Below are 20,146 nucleotides of genomic sequence, written 5' to 3'. Positions count from 1 at the left end.
AGAAGATTTGGTATTTATTTAATTTTTTGTATGCGCATTTATGATGAAGAAAGAGAGTTATGTACTTGACATTTCTGAAATTTGCAACTATAAAACAGAAGAAACTGCTTTAAAAACTTGAATAGGGACTTTGCATGGGTATTTAAACCACCGAATATTTACACCGGAGTCTGAGATATCCGTATGTTATACGTTTTTCATGATCAGGTTGACATTTGCATTAGTACATTATATTAACTACATTAGTTTGTATTAATTAACAAAACTTCTACAGCCTTTATATTTCTTAAAGGTGCCAAAGAATGCATTGAAATAATACATTGTTAAATAATTTTTTGATATCTACATAGAAGGTATGTGGCTTTATTAAGTGCAAAAATTATCTAGAGATGGTTTTACATGTCCATTTACAACCCTAACATTTGCCCTTAGAATGAAATGTTTTTTATTACCTTATTTGAAAGGGTCATTAATAATAATGTTGAGCTCTGCTCTGATTGGCTGTTTCACAGAGCAGCTCTTTTCAGTAGCTCTGTGTGTGTAAACAGATTATATATGTTTGAGCCTGTTTTAGACGAAGATACGGAATTTGAGGAAAAATCTATTGTTTAGAGATAGCTAATGGACGTTTCTGAGTGGTAAGTTTTTGTTTTTTTAGTATGAACCTGCAAAACATATCTGCAGTGGTGGCTGGTGACTGCTCTTCCGAGGGGCGCAAATTTAAAATAAGTGTTTGGAGTGTCGTGTGTTGCTCGTGTTTTCAAAATAATGTGTTTGTTGCGTCATGTGAACCATATGCATCACGTGTTTTGTCAAAATAAGTGCCTGCTGCACACGTGTCAAAACCATTTATGATAAAAGATCATGCAAGACACTCACTTAACAGTAAACTCTGATTATGCATGAGATTATGCGAGTATCTGGCAAACGCGAGCGTCTTTTTTATCATAATCCTGTTAGACGCGTCTGCAGTAGGCACTTATTTTGACAAGACACGTGATGCTCACTCAACGCTTCAAAAACATATTTTGAAATGACAAACCACGCACGACGGGCTACATACATGTTGTGACGAACTTGACATCGAGCGCCCTCGAAAAAAGAAGTCACCGTCCGCCACTGCGTATCTGTAACGTCTATAGTAGAACTTCATCCTAAACATTAGCATATTGCATTAACTAGCATATAGCGTTAACTTAGTAATACCACTTTGTTTTTAGCATTGTAACAACATTGTACTTACTGATGTTGGGGCGTACATCTCCACTGTGATGCCACAGTCGGTGTTACGTGATTGGCCTGTTTTCCAGCAGTCTTTTGCACACACGAGGGTTACATAAGAATGAGGAAACAATCGTGTTTTAGGCTCACGATATGTCATTACCATGTACAGCGCTCTTATTATTCATCTATGCTTAGATAAATACAGTTTTCCATTCTACGGCACCTTTAACGTACATTTAATAATAAATTTTTAAATAAAAAGTCGCAAATCTGTTAACACAAACATGCATAATGAACACAATGACTATATAATAATCAGTTGTACAGTATTTGTATTAACCAGCACTAACCAGAATTAATAAACGGGATTAGTGCAAATAGCAATTATTGTTGGCAAACGCGGTTTACCCAAGCTACGCCCATCACTATCTGGTTGGACCACTGAAGTTTGAGATTTATTTATAGATCAAATAATTTTATTTTAAAAGACATTACTCACAAAATAAAATCAATTATTTATTATTTAATTCCGTAATTTTACATTCAGTGCTTTAGTGGTTAAAGCGGAAATAAAATATGTGATGCATGTGCCGATAAGAGCGAATAACTTTGTAAATATGCTCCCTCAGGGAAAGAGGGAGGGATCAAAGGATTAGGAAGCTGGTTTTCAGAAGGCTGGGCAAAATAGCTGGAATTCCGTTTCCGTTCTTGTTCCTGGGATTTTACTCATCCAGTCAACAGGGGAAATCAGGCATTATTTACACTTTTGACCCCGCTTACTCGTCTGAAAACATCGGGAATCGATGGCGTCCTCCCCGCAGAAATCTCCGTCCTCTCCGAAGTCACCAACCCCAAAGTCTCCGTCTTCGAGGAAGAAAGATGACTCGTTCCTCGGGAAACTTGGTGGGACTCTGGTCAGGAGAAAAAAGGCGAAAGAAGGTAGCGAATGATCTTAAAGTACACAGTTTGCGTGTTGCGCGGTACAGATATTGAATATTTGATCGCGAAATAAGTTGAAGGAGAAGTGCTGAAGACGACAACTTTAACTTTTACTGAAGTTTGTAAAGTGCCCTCCTTCGACCGGACGGGCGTTTGTTAACACTGTCAACATTACTGTTGGTTACCAATAATGTGAAAACTTTTAAACGAACAACAGCTAGTGCTTTTAAAACCGCGAAAAGCGTAACGTGTACACACCGTTAAGTACAGTTTCCATTACGGCGTCATATAGATGACGTCACGCCCACTAAATCGTTCACCTCAGATTTTTTTTTTTTGTTGTTGTTGTTTTAGGTTTCACTTTTAGTACTTACTTGGTAAGACAGACTACAAAATCTGTTTCCTCTAGGCGTGATTATATAAATATTAAATATTTCGAAATTTTTCACCACACCTTAAACTTTTTCAGCGTGCGGCCCCCCTTGTGTATGGTGCATTTCTTCGCGGCCCCCCCAAAGAAATTTGTGACAAAAAACTGTTCTAAAACTCAACATTTTAATAAAAAAAACATTAAATTATACAAAAAAGTAGTGATTTTGGTAAGTAGCCTTATTTTTTTAGGTTTAATTACACAAAATTCATGAAAAATTAATGTATTTTATAAAATGTCATAAAACTGGGGCCCCCCTGGCACTATCTCGCGGCCCCCCTGGGGGCCCTGGCCCCCAGTTTGAAAACCACTGGTCTAAGCCATGTAGCACTTACTGACTATACTAAGTTCCTCGGAGTATAAAAACACATTTATGTTAAAACAAAATCACGTTTTATAGACTTCATTACAAATCGACTGTTTTTAAGCAGTGTTTTTGGTCAACACCCAGTCTCGACTGTCTTCTAACCATGTAAGGTATTGTGTCTGAACATGGCTTAAGATGTTATTGTAGAGGAATGAAAACAAAGCCATCAGAGTTCAAGATGAGCTCCATATCCTCAGCTGTTCATACTAAATAATATAGTGACACAAATCTGATTTTATTCCCTGTTTGGTCTCATTTGCTTTCCGAACTAAAGCCATATCCTATTTCTAACAAATATCTTGGACTACCATAGTGATACATGTTGTCCTCTTATCTAGTAACTGAATAAAACTGGAGTGTTTCCACTGGGTTTGCATGGTACCCAGAGTACACTTCTGTAATGATTGTTCTGCATCCATCAGCACTCACCAGCCTTAATAAGAAGATGAATACAGCTGAGTCTGTTTCTCTGAATCGTATTTACCCGCAATGGGTAATTGATGTATGATTTGATGTGATTGGACTATTTAACATCTTGTACTCAGGAGATGGTGCATTTTCAGTTTACTGCTTTCGTTCCACGATTGGAAATGTAAATTTAAATGGAGCAGTACAGAACTAGCATGTGATACAAGTTAAGATTACAAGTTAAAGGCACAATATGTAAGATTTTTGCTTTAAAGTATCCATAAACTACCAGCACGTTGTATATTTTTTCACATGTCTACTTGAATTATCCCAAATTTAAACTATGTTTAAATCTGGATAATTAGCTGTTTTAAAAAGCATCTCTCTTCATCTGGTCGCCTGTCAATACCGTCATGTCCAGGTAGGGATGTAACGATTAATCGTGTGTCCCATTAAAAATGCTGTCTGAAACCGAATCTGAATCGCAAGGCTGCGATTATGTGTTTCATGCACAGCTTGGGCATATACTACGGCATTTGGTCAGTAGGAAGTCCTTATCAATCTAAAATCATTATGAGTCTGAGTCGTTTATAACGTACATTTAAAAAAGCAACACTCATTAAACAAAATTATTCAAAATATTCTTTATTATCATGAAAGTACCTGAAACAATTTGAAGAACAGCGATATAAATATTTATGCAGACATTTCCTGGAATAGCGTTTGTAACGCTACTTCTTCTGTGGCACAAAGGGAGTTTCTGCGTGAGAGCGCCCCCTGGCGTTCGGATGTGCCGGGATTTCACCGTAATTCATTCAAATTCATTTATTGAGAAAACGCGCATTTGCACGGTTAATGGTTACATCCCTATGTCCAGGTTATCCTCGGTTTCTGCTTTTGTTGCCATAGAAACATTAGGTGTGTTTGACTTCATGTGGCACTGCGCAGATTGATCGGTGTATGACATCAAACTTTCGCGAGAGTATTGCTTTCGAATCGCTCTCGCAATAATTTTTAATAGGCTTGTTTGAGATGCATCTCGAGTTCACCACAACGTCAGCAGAGGCAGAGATTGAGTTTGCGTATTTTATCGCGGATTATATAGATGCAACTGAAATGCCAATAAATGCATTTGCATGAAGATGTTTATAAGGAGAATCAACAAAGGCGAACTGTTCATTACTGGTTCATGCTACTTCGTAAATATTGGGATGTATATGTCTAGTGGTAATACAAATTATTTTCTGTTGTGTGAAATATAAACAGCTCACAGTACAAGTAATTCAGAACCAATACAAAAGTTTAAAGGAATTCATAAAAAATATGTCAATAACAATTAAGAAGTCAACAGCTGACATCCCCTGGCCAATGAGCATTAAGCTGTGTATCAGCAAATCTTACTTTTCATCAATGCAGTCAGTGGAGAGCAACTGCGCTCACTGCAGAATCCGAAGAGCCTGCCTCGCCATTGCAATAGTTTTTTTGGCACACGTCAGCATGACATCATGGCAAGTTTGACGTAACTCGGAAACTTTTCTATCTAGCATGCATCTCACGGGGATCACCAGTGATCAATTCTGCGCAGACTTTGTTTATTTCATATGAGCCGATTGTCATAGGCCGATCGGTCTGCGCTGTAGTAGTAGTCCGCTAAGTGCGGAAGTCCGCTAAGTGCGGAAGTCCGCTAAGTGCGGAAGTCCGCTAAGTGCGGAAGTCCGCTAAGTGCGGAAGTCCGCTAAGTGCGGAAGTCCGCTAAGTGCGGAAGTCCGCTAAGTGCGGAAGTAATAACGTCTAGCGCACATCATTTAGCATTTAACTTTATCTCAATACATCATCCATGAACATGATTTGTGAACCTGTGCAGTATTTCACCCTACCTATATTGTCTTATTTAAAGGCGGAGTCCACGATGTTTGAAAAACGGTTTGGAAAAGGAGACGGGCCGACTACCAAAACACACTTATAGCCAATCAAATCAAATCAAATGCCGGGTTGCGTATGTGTGGGGCGGGTCTATCAACAGAAGGTCCAGATTTTATTGGGGTAGGGGCGTGTTTGTTTAGGTGATTTCAAATATCAACATTGGCTTTCAAACATCATGGACTCCGCCTTTAATGACCACAATCCACAATATTAACATCTCTGCATTGCATGTTAACCACCCAATCACCTACTTCAACCGTAGCCCTCACTATAATTCATGTACATGATGCCTCTTCATGCCTTTGGATTGCATCCTCCCACCTCCCCCTGTGTCTGTAGGAAGCAGCAGGAGATCAGCTGTGCATGAGTTCGAGAGGGTGTTGATTAATAGGATATCGTCCTCCACATGAAGCCTCTGGAATCCAGCACAGGATGTTCGCATCCCTATAATCAGAGATGCAGACAGAGATGCATGCTGGGTTGTGTTCGAAGCGATGAGCTGGCATCTCAGGTGGTTTCGAGAAGGAGATTCAAAGGGGTAGATAGAAAGCGGGAAGTGGGGAGGCGTGTTAGGGAAATGAGTTCCTATTAGTGCCAACTAGATGCATTTGATTCCGCTTATGTTGATTTGTATAACAAAAATTTCATATGGATGATTTTGGGGTATTGATATGGAATTGCAAAAAATTTTAAGTGACCATCACTGCATAGCCAGACGCCCATCTGTCCAAAAACAAGAACAACGTGTCAATACTACATGGACCGCAACTGTGATTGGTCTGCTAGACATCTGCATCACATTTCCTCATATACACATTTCCTTGCTACGGTAAACATAAAGATGGCCTTAATAGTGTGTTACACCAATAATTTTTTGTTTTAAATAACTAGGTTAAAAAAAGTCTTCCTGCCTTAATAATAATTTGTAAGTTGAGCTCTCTGGTTCAGTATGATTTACAGGAAATGTTTTACTTCAACACATAAAAATAAGTATGTAAAGTTACTTGCAGTTTCATGTTTTAAACAGAGATGGCGATATAGAGGCAAAGTTACAGACTGAAGCTTTAACAGCGTGTTGTAACTATAGTGTCTATATCAAAGCAATATTGAATTACAAAGAACCCCTTATGTCTTTTTATAGGAAATGAGATTTTTTTTGGTCACAGTATATAGAAATAATTGTCATCGCTCACCCAGTGTGTCTTATATCCCACAGTATCTGAGCTGCAGGAAGAGGGTATGAACGCCATTAATCTTCCCATGAGTCCCACACCTTTTGAGCTTCATCCTGAGGACATCATGCTAGGTACTAAACCCGTAGCCTTGTATATGCCCCCTCGGGTTGATAATAAGCGCTTGCCAACCTCTATTTTTCTTTATCTTTGCCTGTCATGTCCTACTTCTCCTCTTTCTGCTTCTGTCTGTCACAGAGGAAAATGAGGTCCGCACCATGGTGGACCCCAACTCAAAGAATGACCCTAAACTGCAGGAACTCATGAAGGTTTGTGCTTAAATATCATCTTGTTCGTTTAGAAGTGTATGGTGTTGCAATATGACCAAAATCTTAACTGTATAATATTTGTAAGCAAAATAAATCTCAGTAATCCGTATATGTCGAATGCCTGAATTAGGTGCTCATTGACTGGATCAATGATGTGCTGGTAGGGGAAAGGATCATTGTGAAGGACCTGGCAGAAGATCTCTATGACGGACAGGTTCTCCAGAAACTGTTTGGTGAGGAATCTCTAATAGTTTGGGCACTATCAAGACTCTAATATTTTAATAATTCTTTACCTGTGGGATCTTCTTCGTAAGTCTGTTCTGATTCAGTCACGCTTTCCACCCCACAGAAAAGCTGGAAGGTGAGAAGCTTAACGTCGCTGAGGTAACCCAGTCTGAAATTGCCCAGAAGCAGAAGCTACAGACGGTTTTGGAGAGGATCAACGATGCTCTGAAGGTCTCCACCAGGAGCATCAAATGGAACGTTGATTGTAAGTCCCTGAAGCCTCCTTCCTTATTGAGAGCTTCAGCTTCCATAAAACACATATGTATCAACTAAACAAGATGTCTGAGCTCATTATAAGAGCTTGATTGAAACCAACCTCTCCATTAAAGCTGCTCTGTAGGAGAAGAAATTAGAAGCACTGCCTAGGAGATGAAGTGAAGACAATGCAAACATGGTGTGACATTTGAACTGTGCCCTTAGACATGCAATAGTGTTTGAAATGCCTTAATCTTAAAGGAATATTCTACTTTCATAAAAATAAAATCCTGAAAATGTACTCACCCCCATGTCATCCAAGTTGTTTATGTCTTTGTTTGTTTAGGCAAGAAGAAATTATGTTTTTGTGGAAAACATTCCAGGATTTTTCTCAGTTTAATAGACTTCATTAGACCCTGACAGTTTACATTTTCAATGCAGTTTAAAATTGTAGTTTTAACGCAGCTTCAAAGGTCTCAACCGAGGCATTAGGGTCGTAGGTAGCGAAATATTAGTCATTTTCGACACAGCTTCTTTTCTTGCACTAGCCAAGTGATGCACCTGCGCGACCTTACATATTGCGTAAGCACATTATGTGTATGAAACGCACATTTGTGGAACATTTTAAACAATAAACTGACACAAAGACATTAATTAGCAAGGTTTCAAGCAGCACTTTTCAGTTCGGGCGGCCCGCCTAAGCTAGGGAAACCCTACCGCCTTAACTAAGTTGTTAAAAAAAATCGCTGCAAAAAAGGCCGTCAAGTGCATCTCGGAGAGTAGCACGGACGGTTAGTTTGTGTTTATTAACCCTTTAGTTTCACTTCATCACACAGCTATTCCCGTTAGAGGTAAAACATTTTCTTTCATAGTTTCTTCAAAATTAAGTTTTATTTGAGTGTTTTAAATAAAAATATTTAAATTTTCATCATAATGCCCCTTTGATTGCCTCACAAATTTTCTGCGGGAAACCCTGATTAGTATTCCATATACAACAACATCAGAACAGTCCTCTTTTTCACACTGCGGTGGTAGTTTTGCATACGTCATGGGTGGCCTTTCGATGATTTATGCAATACGTAAGGTCATGCTGGCGTTTCACACAGCTAGTGCTATACAAAAAGTTGTGGTTTAAAAGTGCATATTTTTATTTTTCTTTCCGAAAAATGACAATCATTTTGCTAGGTAAGACCCTTATGCCTCATGTGGGATCGCATAGAGCCCTTTGAAGCTGCATTAAAACTGTGAACTGTTGGGGTCCAATAAAGTCTATTAAATTGAGAAAAATCCTTAAATGTTTATCTCAAAAACCGTAATTTCTTCTCGACTAAACAAAGAAAGACAGCAACATTTTGGATGACGTGGGAGTGAGTAAATATTGTGTTTTTTATGAAAGTGGAGTAATCCTTTAAGGTTTAAGATCCTATTAATTGGTCTGCATGTCATCTTCATCAAAGACTCTGAAAACACTTAAAGTGATGTAACAGGGCCTTTTAGCAGAAGTCAATTCCTTCACTGTGGCAGAAAAGACACTAAAGAGATTGTAGGTCGTTTATTGTGCTTTAAGTTTCATGGGGCGGAAAGATTTATTTACTTTATTGATTCTCGTTTTAAATCAATCATGTGTCCTTAAGTAACATCTCACAAGGCTTGTTTTAGTTGTAGCCACTTTATGCCAACACTGATATAATTTATTGAAATAAAATTCAAAAACGCTATAAATTTAATGTACAAATAATATTTATACAATGTTTGACTGTTTCCAGCGGTTCATGCTAAGAGCATTGTGGCCATCCTTCACCTGTTGGTGGCGCTGTCACAACAATTCAGAGCACCTATACGGCTCCCCGATCATGTGTCCATACAGGTGGTTGTGGTGCAGGTATGTAGCTTTAAATTATTCATATTCCTATTATGTCTCTAATTAACTAAATGTTTTTCTGACCACTCTACAACAAAATCAAACTAATGTTCGGGTTAGTTTGTTGACCTACCTGTAAGTATGTAACCCTGCCTGTTATATATTTTGTGATTTATTATTTTCTAAATAAAATCATTCTACATAATGTAAAGAACATTGTATGAAAATATAAACTTGATATCTTTAATATTGACTGAGTAAGAAATGAAATAAACATGAAATCAAACTTTGATGCTCCTAATATAATTAGATGGTGAGACAGGGTCACATATATGCAGAAACAAAAGCAATATTTAACTAATTAAAGGTGCCGTAGAATGTAAAACTCGATTTATCTAGGCATAGATGAATAATAAGAGTTCTGTACATGGTAATGACATATCATGAGCCTCAAACATGATTGTTTTATCCTTCATATGTCAACCTTGTGCATGCCGAAGACCACATAAAACACACCAATCTCAACTTAACACCAACTGTGACATTACACTCGAGATGTACATTAAATGACACATTAAATTAAGTACAATGCTAAAAACAAAGCTGTGACTGCTGAGTTAGCGCTGCATGCTAGTTAATGCTATGTGTTAGCATTTAGGAGGAAGTTCTACTTTTGAATTTACATTTACCAATTTCCGAATTATTGATTATTCCTCAAAATCTGTATCTTCGTCTGATACAGGCTCAAACATAAGGTTTGTTTACACACGCGCAAACAAACAGAGCTATTGAACTGAACTGCTCTGAAAAACAACCAATCAGAGCAGAGCTCAACATTATTATTCATGACCCTTTCAAATAAGGTAATAACAAACCATTTCAGTCTAAGGGCAAATCCTAGGGTTTTAAATGGACATCTAACAATGTTTCTGGATCATTTTTGCCCTTTATAAAGCCACATACCTTCTATGTAGATATTAGAGAAAAATGTACCATATTGCATTCTTTGGCACCTTTAAACCAATAATAATGTAAATTTTTTAGTTTAATTGGTAGATGTCTCAAAGGTTCCTAGAGTAACAGGAAACCTTGAAAATCAAGGAATTGTGATTTTCCTATCCGAAAGGTAAATGAAAATGAAATCTTCTATAGTGAAAGTTTTTTTTTTGTTATTTACATCTATGAAATATTAGGCAGCTGGAAATAAGCATCTTGATTGGTCTCTTAAAATCCATATCCTGTTATCCTAAACGACAGGAAAATTGGTGGAAAATGTAGGTCAAATGGCATGGGAATACTGCAGTATAAACTATTACTGCACACATTTTTTCCTTTAGCATCGTCTTGTTGTACTTTGATGAATAACTCATTGTTGTCTCATAACAGACATTTTGATATCAAACAGCAGATTTCCAGAGATTTACTCTTATGTTCTCTTCCGTTTAGAAACGAGAGGGAATTCTCCAATCCCGTCAAATTCTGGAGGAGATCACTGGCAACACAGAGTACGTCAATGCTGCAATCACACTCATTTTCATATCTCACCTCTATCTCACCCACATCAGCGGGTTTAACATCTTTACACCTTTTGTAATTTTTCCATTCATATGCTTTAATCATTGGCGTTTGGCTTAGCCCTGACACTGTTTTATCACCCTTTTGTGTGGACACATATGTGCACAGCTGACTGTCGAGAGGTCCAGCAGGCACCTGGCAGCTGGGGAGATAAGTGTGTGTTTTTGCATGTGTGTGTGTGTGTGTGTGTTTGTGGAAAACTTCCTAAGGCTGTTATCACACACACAGTAGCTGCTGTTGCCCGGGCTGATGGCTGGCAGGAGTGATTAGAGAGTGTGGCAGGAGGAGGTCTCATGGGGACAGGACCCTGTCCAGTGCTGTCTCAGACTTGCCCGATCGATTTGATCACCCTTTCACCCAACCATATCACTGCCCACTGTTCTGCCTGGCTTTAAGGGCCCCGTAACATTTACAGGAGATTCATTTTCGTGGTTTTGTAGGAGTAAAAAGCTAAATGAAATGCATGGTGTATTATTTGTATCTTTTAGTGTTCCTGGTAAAGTTATAGATGCCAGAGGTTTGATCCTAGGGTACCATATGTGACCCTGCCTGTGAAAACACATTTTATATTGGCACAATTATAATTTAACATGACTGTTCTTTATCTTTACAGGGCTTTATCTGGTCGGCATGGTAAGTTGAATTAATTGTTATTTGAACAATAATAAAATAGTTATGGTCGTACTATAATAATGAATGTACTTATAGAGCGTGATGCTTTTGATACCTTATTTGACCACGCCCCTGACAAGCTCAATGTGGTGAAGAAGGTATGATAAACATTTATGAATATTAGCCTTTACATTGACACATATAGACAAGCTTGACAACCTATGCCTGTGTTTTTCTGCAGACTTTGATCACCTTTGTTAACAAACACCTAAATAAGCTGAACTTGGAGGTAGCCGAGCTGGACACGCAGGTATCACATTATACCAACACAAAAAAGTATATAATCTGCCTGGTATACGTAAACACATTAAATGAATAGTTTACAACTCCGCAATTTTGCATAAAATGTTTCTTTAAGCCGTAAAGGGATAGTTCACCCAAAAATGAAAACAATGTCATTAATGACTCAACCGTATGTCGTTCTAAACTCGTAAGACCTCCGTCCATCTTCAGAACACAGTTTATGTTTTAAGTGATTTTAGTCCGAGAGCTTGTTGACCCTTCATTGAAAATCTACGTATGGTTTACTGTCCATGTCCAGAAAGGTAATAAAAACATCATCAAAGGAGTCCATGTGACATCAGTGGGTCAGTTAGAATGTGTTGAAGCATAGAAAATACATTTTGGTCCAAAAAAAAAATAAATCACGACTTTATTCAGCATTGTCTGATGTCCGACACGGCTGACATGTTATCTGGTGCGATCCAGCTTTTTTGTGTAACCAGGCTTCCTTTACAGTCTGAGAGAGATGCACCCTGTAAGTTTGAAAAAAAAAACTTCGTAAACATGTCTGAGGATAACACGTCACTGCAGTCACGTGACTTTAGTCTCGCGCATGCGATTTACAACAGACGCGGAAGAGAAGACAATGCTGAATAAATTCGTACATTTTGTTATTTTTGGACCAAAATGTATTTTTGATGCTTCAACACATTTTAACTGACCCATTGATGTCACAACATGGACTACTTTGATTATTTTTTCATTACCTTTCTGGACATGGACAGTAAACCGTACGAAGATTTTCAATGAAGGGTCAACAAGCTCTTGGACTAAATATAAAACATTTTAAACTGTGTTCCGAAGATGAACGGAGGTCTTACGAGTTTGGAACGACATGAGGGTCTTTAATGACATTATTTTCATTTTTGGGTGAACTATCCTTTTAAAGGTCCCTTGTGGGTTTTTAGCGCATCTAGCAGTGAGATTTTATATTACAACCAACAGCTCGTGGCAGGAGCGTTGCTGAAGCAGCAGTGCTGCTATCGTTTCTGCGTCGGCTCTATTTTTGCTGTGCTGCTCACGCTCTATTAAAGTGATAGTGCATTGTTTATGGTTTAAATGGTCGTGGATTGGGTCGAAAAAGTGTAATTTTACAATAAAATCACGAATGTGACCGCAAGTGTGTTTGAAACAGTCATGACTTTGAGCAATTTAAAAGAAAGCAATGAAATATTAATGCACTGTTGCCAGAAGACTGCGTTCATTCACTTTCTGCCCAGCAAATGAGTCCTCATCTATCTTAATAATCTTCAGAGAAATAGATTCATCTATAAATGTAAATCTTATGCTTAAACTGTTGAAGGGAAACACGATCGACTGCTTCATGCTGTCAATCACTGAGTGAATTCTTTATTTTATCGTAAAACTTCAGAGAAACAAAACTTATAATGTGCCATGGGCTTTTTATGTCTATAATTGTGTTTTGTGTCTATATCTGTCATTATAATAATATATAATCATAGTTATATAAATTACACTGAACTTCAAAAAGCGTCTTGAAGAGGTTTTGCTAATAAATGCATGTAAAATAATGTAATGTGAACTTGAGATTTTTATAATGTTATTTAAACTGCACAGTATGCGCTGCAAATGCAGCCGGTGTGAAAGCACAATGGCCACGCGCAGCAAACGCTCTCCTCATGCGCTGTGAAACCGGCGTAAAGCGCACGGCGCACAGTCTAAACGGCCATGTCCGAACCCACTTTTGCTAATTTAACGACAGGAAAAATTGTTTATGTGTCAAGCGCACGGCCTTAAAGGGTTGTTCATATTCTCATAATGAGTAATGGGTATGTTTTGGGCGTAACGTTCAATAAACCAATGAGAGTCTCAGCTCTCATCCTCTTCAAAAGCATGTTGGGCCTGGTGCCATGCCTAATCCCTATTTAGAAAGTGGGATTAATAAACTGCAAAACTAAAAGGAGGGAGAAGACCCTCAGTTTAAGATTAATGTTAAACAATTGTGTTGTTTTTATTTGTATTGAAATTATTGTTTTTGGATATTAAAACCTTTAAAAGCCGTTTTCTTCAGTCATGGAAGTAAAAATAGCTGGGTTTTAATTGCTGTAAAAGTATTGATATCCTACATAATCATTGTAATCTCATAAAATATTTAGCAAATATGCAAGAAAAGGTTGGTACTGTAAAAAATACTTTATTTGTAAAAAACAGGAGATAAAGAATTGAAACTAGCAAGAGACACTTGCGTCGCGCATTGCACTGGGTGTATGATAGGACCCTGTATCTTTAAATCACGTTATCATCCATTCTCAACATCGCTACGGTTGGCATCTACAACAGGATTGACTATTTCTAACTAAAACACATTTGTAGTTTGCAGATGGTGTATATCTGGTGCTTCTGATGGGACTTCTGGAAGGATACTTCGTTCCTCTCTACAACTTCTTCCTGACCCCTGAGAATTTTGACCAAAAGGTATAAGTTTAGCACTACATCTGCGATAATCATCTTTCAATGTTGAAAGCCATCTTGGTGTGCTATGCTAAGTGAGGGGGTGGTTGTTGACAGCGAGCCCAGAGAACAGGCTGCTCACCTGGGTCAAATCCAGAAGGCCCGGCCTGTGCCAAATGGGCTTGTAGCACCAGGATGCATCTGTAATCTGCCTCTGCACAGGAAATGGATAAGTGGTGTGGTGTGTAGCTTAGCTGTAATATCCAGCTTGCGTGTGGATTTTAGAGATAACCGCTTTAGGTCTATATGCAGTTTAGTTTTGTGAACTGGGTTCTCTTTTAAACACCTCCTACTTTTAAATGTCTTAAGGGTGTCACTTTGTTTTGTTTAATTGCAGGTTCATAATGTGTCTTTCTCATTTGAGCTGATGCAGGACGGTGGCCTGGAGAGGCCAAAACCCAGGCCTGAGGGTAACTATGCTTTTGTTCACAGCAAATCCTATTAGCTTAGTTTTGTCATTGCACTAAGAAGCTGTTTACTAAAGATGGGACTTTGTTAGAACTGTTTATAGCTACTGATGTTTTCCTAGCTCCTAAATGATATTTTAACCTGCATGCAGTTATTAAACCTTTAATATACTTTAAGTTTCTGGAATAATTGAAAACTTCCATTAGGACAATTTTAAAGCAGGACTGTCTTTATTTGTGCTAAATTTAAATTTTATAGTTTATATATATATATACTTTTATATATAAGGTTCGTGTTTTGAAGACCCCATTGTCTGCTTTGTAATTTTGCTTCAATGTGTCATACATTTTTGCATTGTATAAGTTATTTTACCCAGTAATATTACTTAATAATAACAGTTTTTTGTTGTTCTTGTTTTATTTTTCTTTCAGATATTGTGAATTGTGACCTAAAGTCAACACTTCGAGTTCTGTACAATCTTTTCACCAAGTACAGGCACGTGGAATGAGCACCAACAATTTTTTTTGATGTTTTTAAACTGATATCAAAGAGTCACAGACAGACACTGATATTAATAATGGTTTTGTATAATACCACCACTTTACTGTCATTCGTGTCTTAAGTTTTTTTGTCGTCTAGATAGATGTAAAGACACTAAAGATTATAACACTAAGAATATAAATGTTTTAATGGCAGCATTCCAGTCCTCAAATAATGCATCTTATTTTTGGAAATGTTATTAGCCATTTTTATAAGATAAAATGTATTCTTGTATTCATTAAGGGCCTAAATAGTATTGAAGATTACCATCGTATCTTGCACTTCACATTATTCACACATTATTCGTCACATTTGTTTATTGTTTTAATGCACGGTAATGGCTCAAACTTAAAGGGAACCTCCACTTTCTTTGAAAATAGGCTTATTTTCCAGCTCCCGTAGAGTTAAACATTTGATATTTACAGTTTTGGAATCCATTCAGCCGATCTCGGGTCTGGCGGTATCACTTTTAGCATAGCTTAGCATAATTCATTGAATCTGATTAGACCATTAGCATCACGCTCAAAAATAACCAAAGAATTTCGATATTTTTTCTATTTAAAACCTGCTATTGAAAGTTATCAAGGGGACTATTTTCGGGCGCTGCGTAATATCATTGCACCTGCTGCAGCCATGTTACGTCAGCAAATTCCTTGATTATTACGCCAGAATAAGAGTATAGTTCCTAGCCATATCGGCCCAGTAAATTGCAACTTTTAATTTTCCGTCACTCTTAAATTTTCCGTCACTCTTAATACATGATGTAACTACAGAAGAGTCAAGTTTTGAATAGGAAAAATATCGAAACTCTTTGGTTATTTTTGAGCATGATGCTAATGGTCTAATCAGATTCAATGGATTATGCTAAGCTATGCTAAAAGTGGTAAAACCAGACCCGGAGATCGGCTGAATGGATTTCAAAAGGGTAAAAATCAAATGTTTACCTCTAGGGGAGCTGGAAAATGAGCCTTTCAAAAATGTGGAATAGCCCTTTAACCCTGACAGCAGCTAAAGTGCAGTTTTATGTTCGTTTTACATTCAGCCTTTCTTGTGATTTCTTTTCTTGCAGAAATTGCATAGTGCATGTGCCTCAACCAAAGACATTTTATAATATTTTTTATATAATGTTGATAGACACATTTGGCTCAGTTTGTTATTTTGAAGTACCGTAGTGACTATATCATGTGTACTTCTTTGTGTTAACTATAATTTATTTTTATCGTATAACATGGCTTGAATTGGGCAAAATTTCTATTTAAAATGACACATCTGAAACTATGCATATTTTCAACTTTTATATTAGTAAAAAAGATTCATCTCTTTTATCATCATTTGATGGATTCCATTGCAGTAACATTAACATTATTCATAAAACAATGACACTTTTTTTGCACCCGAAAATGTTACAAAATCTACATTAAATGTGGAAGATCATCTGCCATTTGTGATTTTGTCAAACTTATCTTTTGGTGTCATTTTCTGCACCTTTCCCCATTCCAAATGCTACGCTCTCGAGTGGCTGTACTTTAAATCGTATCGAGTCAGTGATGGAGTCTGTTCGCTTTACTCACTAGAGCAGATGCTTGCGGCTTTAAAAATACCACATGGATGACCAGCAGACATTGCCCCTCATTGTCCTTATTTAAATGGAAGGCTGTTTAGGGGTCATTTACTTCCATTCAAAACCATTATCGTCCATATGGGGAACTGGTGTTTGAGAATTCATTTCAACATTCTTATTGGATTCTTTCAAAAATGATGGTAAATCAAAATAATGATCTGATCGGATCTCTTAAACAATTTTGAGATCTCATAGGCTGTAGCAGTTGAGTGTTTTGCCAGGGTTTTTCAAATAATATTTAAGTAAAAATAACAGAAAAATATAACGTCTTTGATATGAAACATTTGTAATCCCGTGCTGTGACACAATCTGACCAAAAATAGTTGAACATAATTAAAAGGAGAGAAGCGCACTTTGATTTTTTTGTAGAACAGAATAAATTTTTCAGGGTATTTCTTAAAAAATGGCTTTGACACCAGAGAATTGTGTCCAAAATTGTTATGCAGTTGAACAATTTAAATGTTTATATCTGCATTCAAATTCCCAATTTGTGTGTGGTTTTGTGGTGTATTGCTATGCATTTTGTATGAGTTTCTGGGGCATTTCCATGTAGTTTCTTACTAACCCAATTCAAGTGTCCACCCTGAAGTGTCATTGATATTCTGGATTGGGTCCCTCCTTAAATGTAAATGAGATTTTAAACCTGTTTTGTTGTCCACAAGACAAAATGGTGCCTCCTGTATTTCCAAACCACAAGTGCTTGTTAAATGATGTTTTGCATTACGTCGGCATAAAAAACAGCCCCACAGCCAATCAAAACTAGCCCAATGACCGAAGCCCACATGCCAAATTTCATGACACTCCTTTACCTAAAATACATATTTTACAGTCACTTCTGTTTTGCACACAATTTATACTTAAAAAAAATTGTTTATAAGCAGTCATAAACACTGTTTGTTTTAAAATGGTCGGCTGATGAACTAAATCCTTCCACCTCAGATCCGTGCACAAGAAACAAGCTTAAAAGTAGCCCAATTCGGGAATATCACAGACTTGGCAACACTGTCTGTCATTTCAAATAGCATATTTATGTTTCTATGTGACTCTAAAAATGCTTTTGTATTTTATCCTGATGACATACAGTACTAAAAAAAAAAAACAAAGAGAATACTGAATTTAATATTTCTGTTTGTTTTCGAATAATGAAGGAAAACATTAGAAGGGCAAGGTTATATTGCTTCAACTCTTTAACATATTCTGACTTCATGTTTTCCCAAAAGCATGGATATTAAAATCCCTGAGGTTATTTGTGTAATCGGTGGGAGAAATTATAGAAGAAAACAAAGTAATTGACTGACCTTTATGTAATGTCCTGAATTACACCGTGGCTACAATTAGGTTGCAATTATTTTGTCCGCTTTTCATAACATTGTTCTTTCCCATTCTCTCTCTCTCTCTCTCTCTCTCTGTGTCACATCGCCTCTATTTATTTATTTATTTATTTTCATCTATTAGTTTCCAGAAAACCCATGCATTCTGGCTTGAGTAAATTTTGCTAATATGCTTACAATACAAAGATAAGGGAGTTCAGATATTTTCTCATATAAAATATGAGGGGTTGGGGGGCCCAGATTGTCTTATGTATGGAAAATTTTGGGAACCACTGCTTTTGAAGATAAGACATGACAAAGTTATAAGTAAATTATAGGTTCTCCTGTATTTGGGTTTCAAATCTTTATCCGTCCATCCTCTCTGATGTCCTCTTAAAGAGGTTTGGTTCGGTCCTCCACCCTCAGCATGTGGATTATAAGAATTACAACGACAATTGAACATCAAAGGCAAAGAACCATTTATCTTAAACATCAACCTCAATGTCAACCTCCATTTATAGAAAAAACATGACATCCAATCTGCTAAAGAGCCATTGAACGTAGTTTCATTTATACATTCTTTTTTATCCATACAGACATTTTTTATTCTTGTCAAGTAATCTAGTGAAAAGTTGATGTTTTTTGACCCTTCTGTAGCCATTACTTGATGAATAACATTCCTTAAAAATTGCAAAAGGACTTCTTCACTGTGATTTGATTGCATCCCTGTACTCTATATGTTAAGCTCATTCAACTTTATTTTATAAGTTACAGCAACTCATCTCTAGTCAAGATAAAAGTCAAAGTTGAATTGCAATTTTTTTACAGTGATATAGGGATGCAATTAATTCACGGTGACAAGGAAGTCCTTGTGCAATTTTTCTGGGAATGCTATTCATCAAGTAATAACTACAGAGAGGTCAAACACGCGTAAAAACATCAATTGTTCATAGATTTGTTGACGTTTTTTTTTTTACAGTGATGTGAGAACAACATTCTGCTAATGGCGAGCTTAGGCACGCTGGTTTGCTCTCACGGGTAACAGTAACAAGTTAACAAGCCGCTTCATTGCTTGTTCTCCAGATCCAATTATATGACCATTTAATTACACCCCTTCATTCCTTTCCTGCTCTCTCCCTGCGTAAAAGCATTTATTGATTTTCAAGGATTTTTACACATTTCTCCTTCTGTTCACTTTTACCGAGCTGTGTACTTGCCGGATGTGCTTGTCGTGTAGAAATCTTTACTAATTGCTTTCTGATGCAAATGACATCATCTTCCTCTTAGTGTTATTGATATTACATAAAGCTGCTTTTCTTTCAACGTTTTGGTTTTGTGTTTAAACACCCACCAATTTGATGCTATATATTAATTATGTGTCTGTTTGAAATGGCTGCTTACTTGTGATCTTTTCTTTTAATAAGTGTCTGTTTATCATGCATATATTAAACAGAACAGCTTTAGTTTGTTCTTACCACAAGATGGCAATGGTTCATATAATGGCTGAACATTTAACTAGGTAAACAACCCTTTTGTGGGTCCTATTGGAAACCATTATGTCAGATTTTAGGGGCATAAATTGCTGTTTTATATTTTATTTTAACTTATTTATTTATCCTGTAATGTTTCCTTATTATACATAAAAGAAAAATGTAATCTAAATAAGCCATATGTCTTTATTATAACCCAGTTACAATGTATTGAACAGTTTTATGGTCTCCCTGGCTTTAACTCAATTGGCAGAGGTGTTAGTAACATTTAGCAAAGGTCATGGGTTCGAGCCCAGGTCACGCACACACTAATAAAATGTATAGGCTGAAGGTGCTTTTTTGGGGGAATATAATGTAATTTAAATATAATAGCAGTATAATTGACTGCCTTTTAGTATAAAAACATAACTTTTGGACCCTTGTCCAAGCAAAGGGGCCAGTATTTGTTTATATGTGATTAGGGGTGTCTAAAACACAACTGAGGCAGACTTTCTGAGCTTTGAGGACACCTAATGTGCTCAATTACGCACGAATTTTATGAATTCTTAAATCTAACTTTTCCCAAGTGAGGTCACGCACTCACTCGCGGCCCCTCCCATCGGCCGGGAGTTCTGCGGCGACGTCACTCGGACCCCGCCCCCAA

The 20,146-nt window shown here is 37.1% G+C and overlaps 1 protein-coding gene across 1 annotated transcript; it reads left to right on the top strand.

The window, feature by feature from the left end:
* Positions 1-1,876: 1,876 nt before the first annotated feature.
* parvaa (parvin, alpha a) lies at positions 1,877-16,516 on the top strand. The gene is made up of 13 exons (XM_065273528.2): positions 1,877-2,163; positions 6,508-6,597; positions 6,722-6,792; positions 6,923-7,025; positions 7,142-7,282; positions 9,039-9,154; positions 10,580-10,638; positions 11,322-11,341; positions 11,417-11,478; positions 11,562-11,630; positions 13,997-14,098; positions 14,472-14,544; positions 14,974-16,516. Exons 1-13 carry the CDS (start codon positions 2,028-2,030, stop codon positions 15,048-15,050), a joined length of 1,119 nt encoding a protein of 372 aa, XP_065129600.1. The 5' UTR covers positions 1,877-2,027; the 3' UTR covers positions 15,051-16,516.
* Positions 16,517-20,146: the final 3,630 nt, after the last annotated feature.

Source organism: Paramisgurnus dabryanus, chromosome 23 (genome assembly GCF_030506205.2).
Source record: "Paramisgurnus dabryanus chromosome 23, PD_genome_1.1, whole genome shotgun sequence".
Classification (NCBI taxonomy): domain Eukaryota; kingdom Metazoa; phylum Chordata; class Actinopteri; order Cypriniformes; family Cobitidae; genus Paramisgurnus; species Paramisgurnus dabryanus.
The sequence above is the reverse complement of the archived record's forward strand: the minus strand, read 5'-3'. Positions and strand labels throughout refer to the sequence as shown.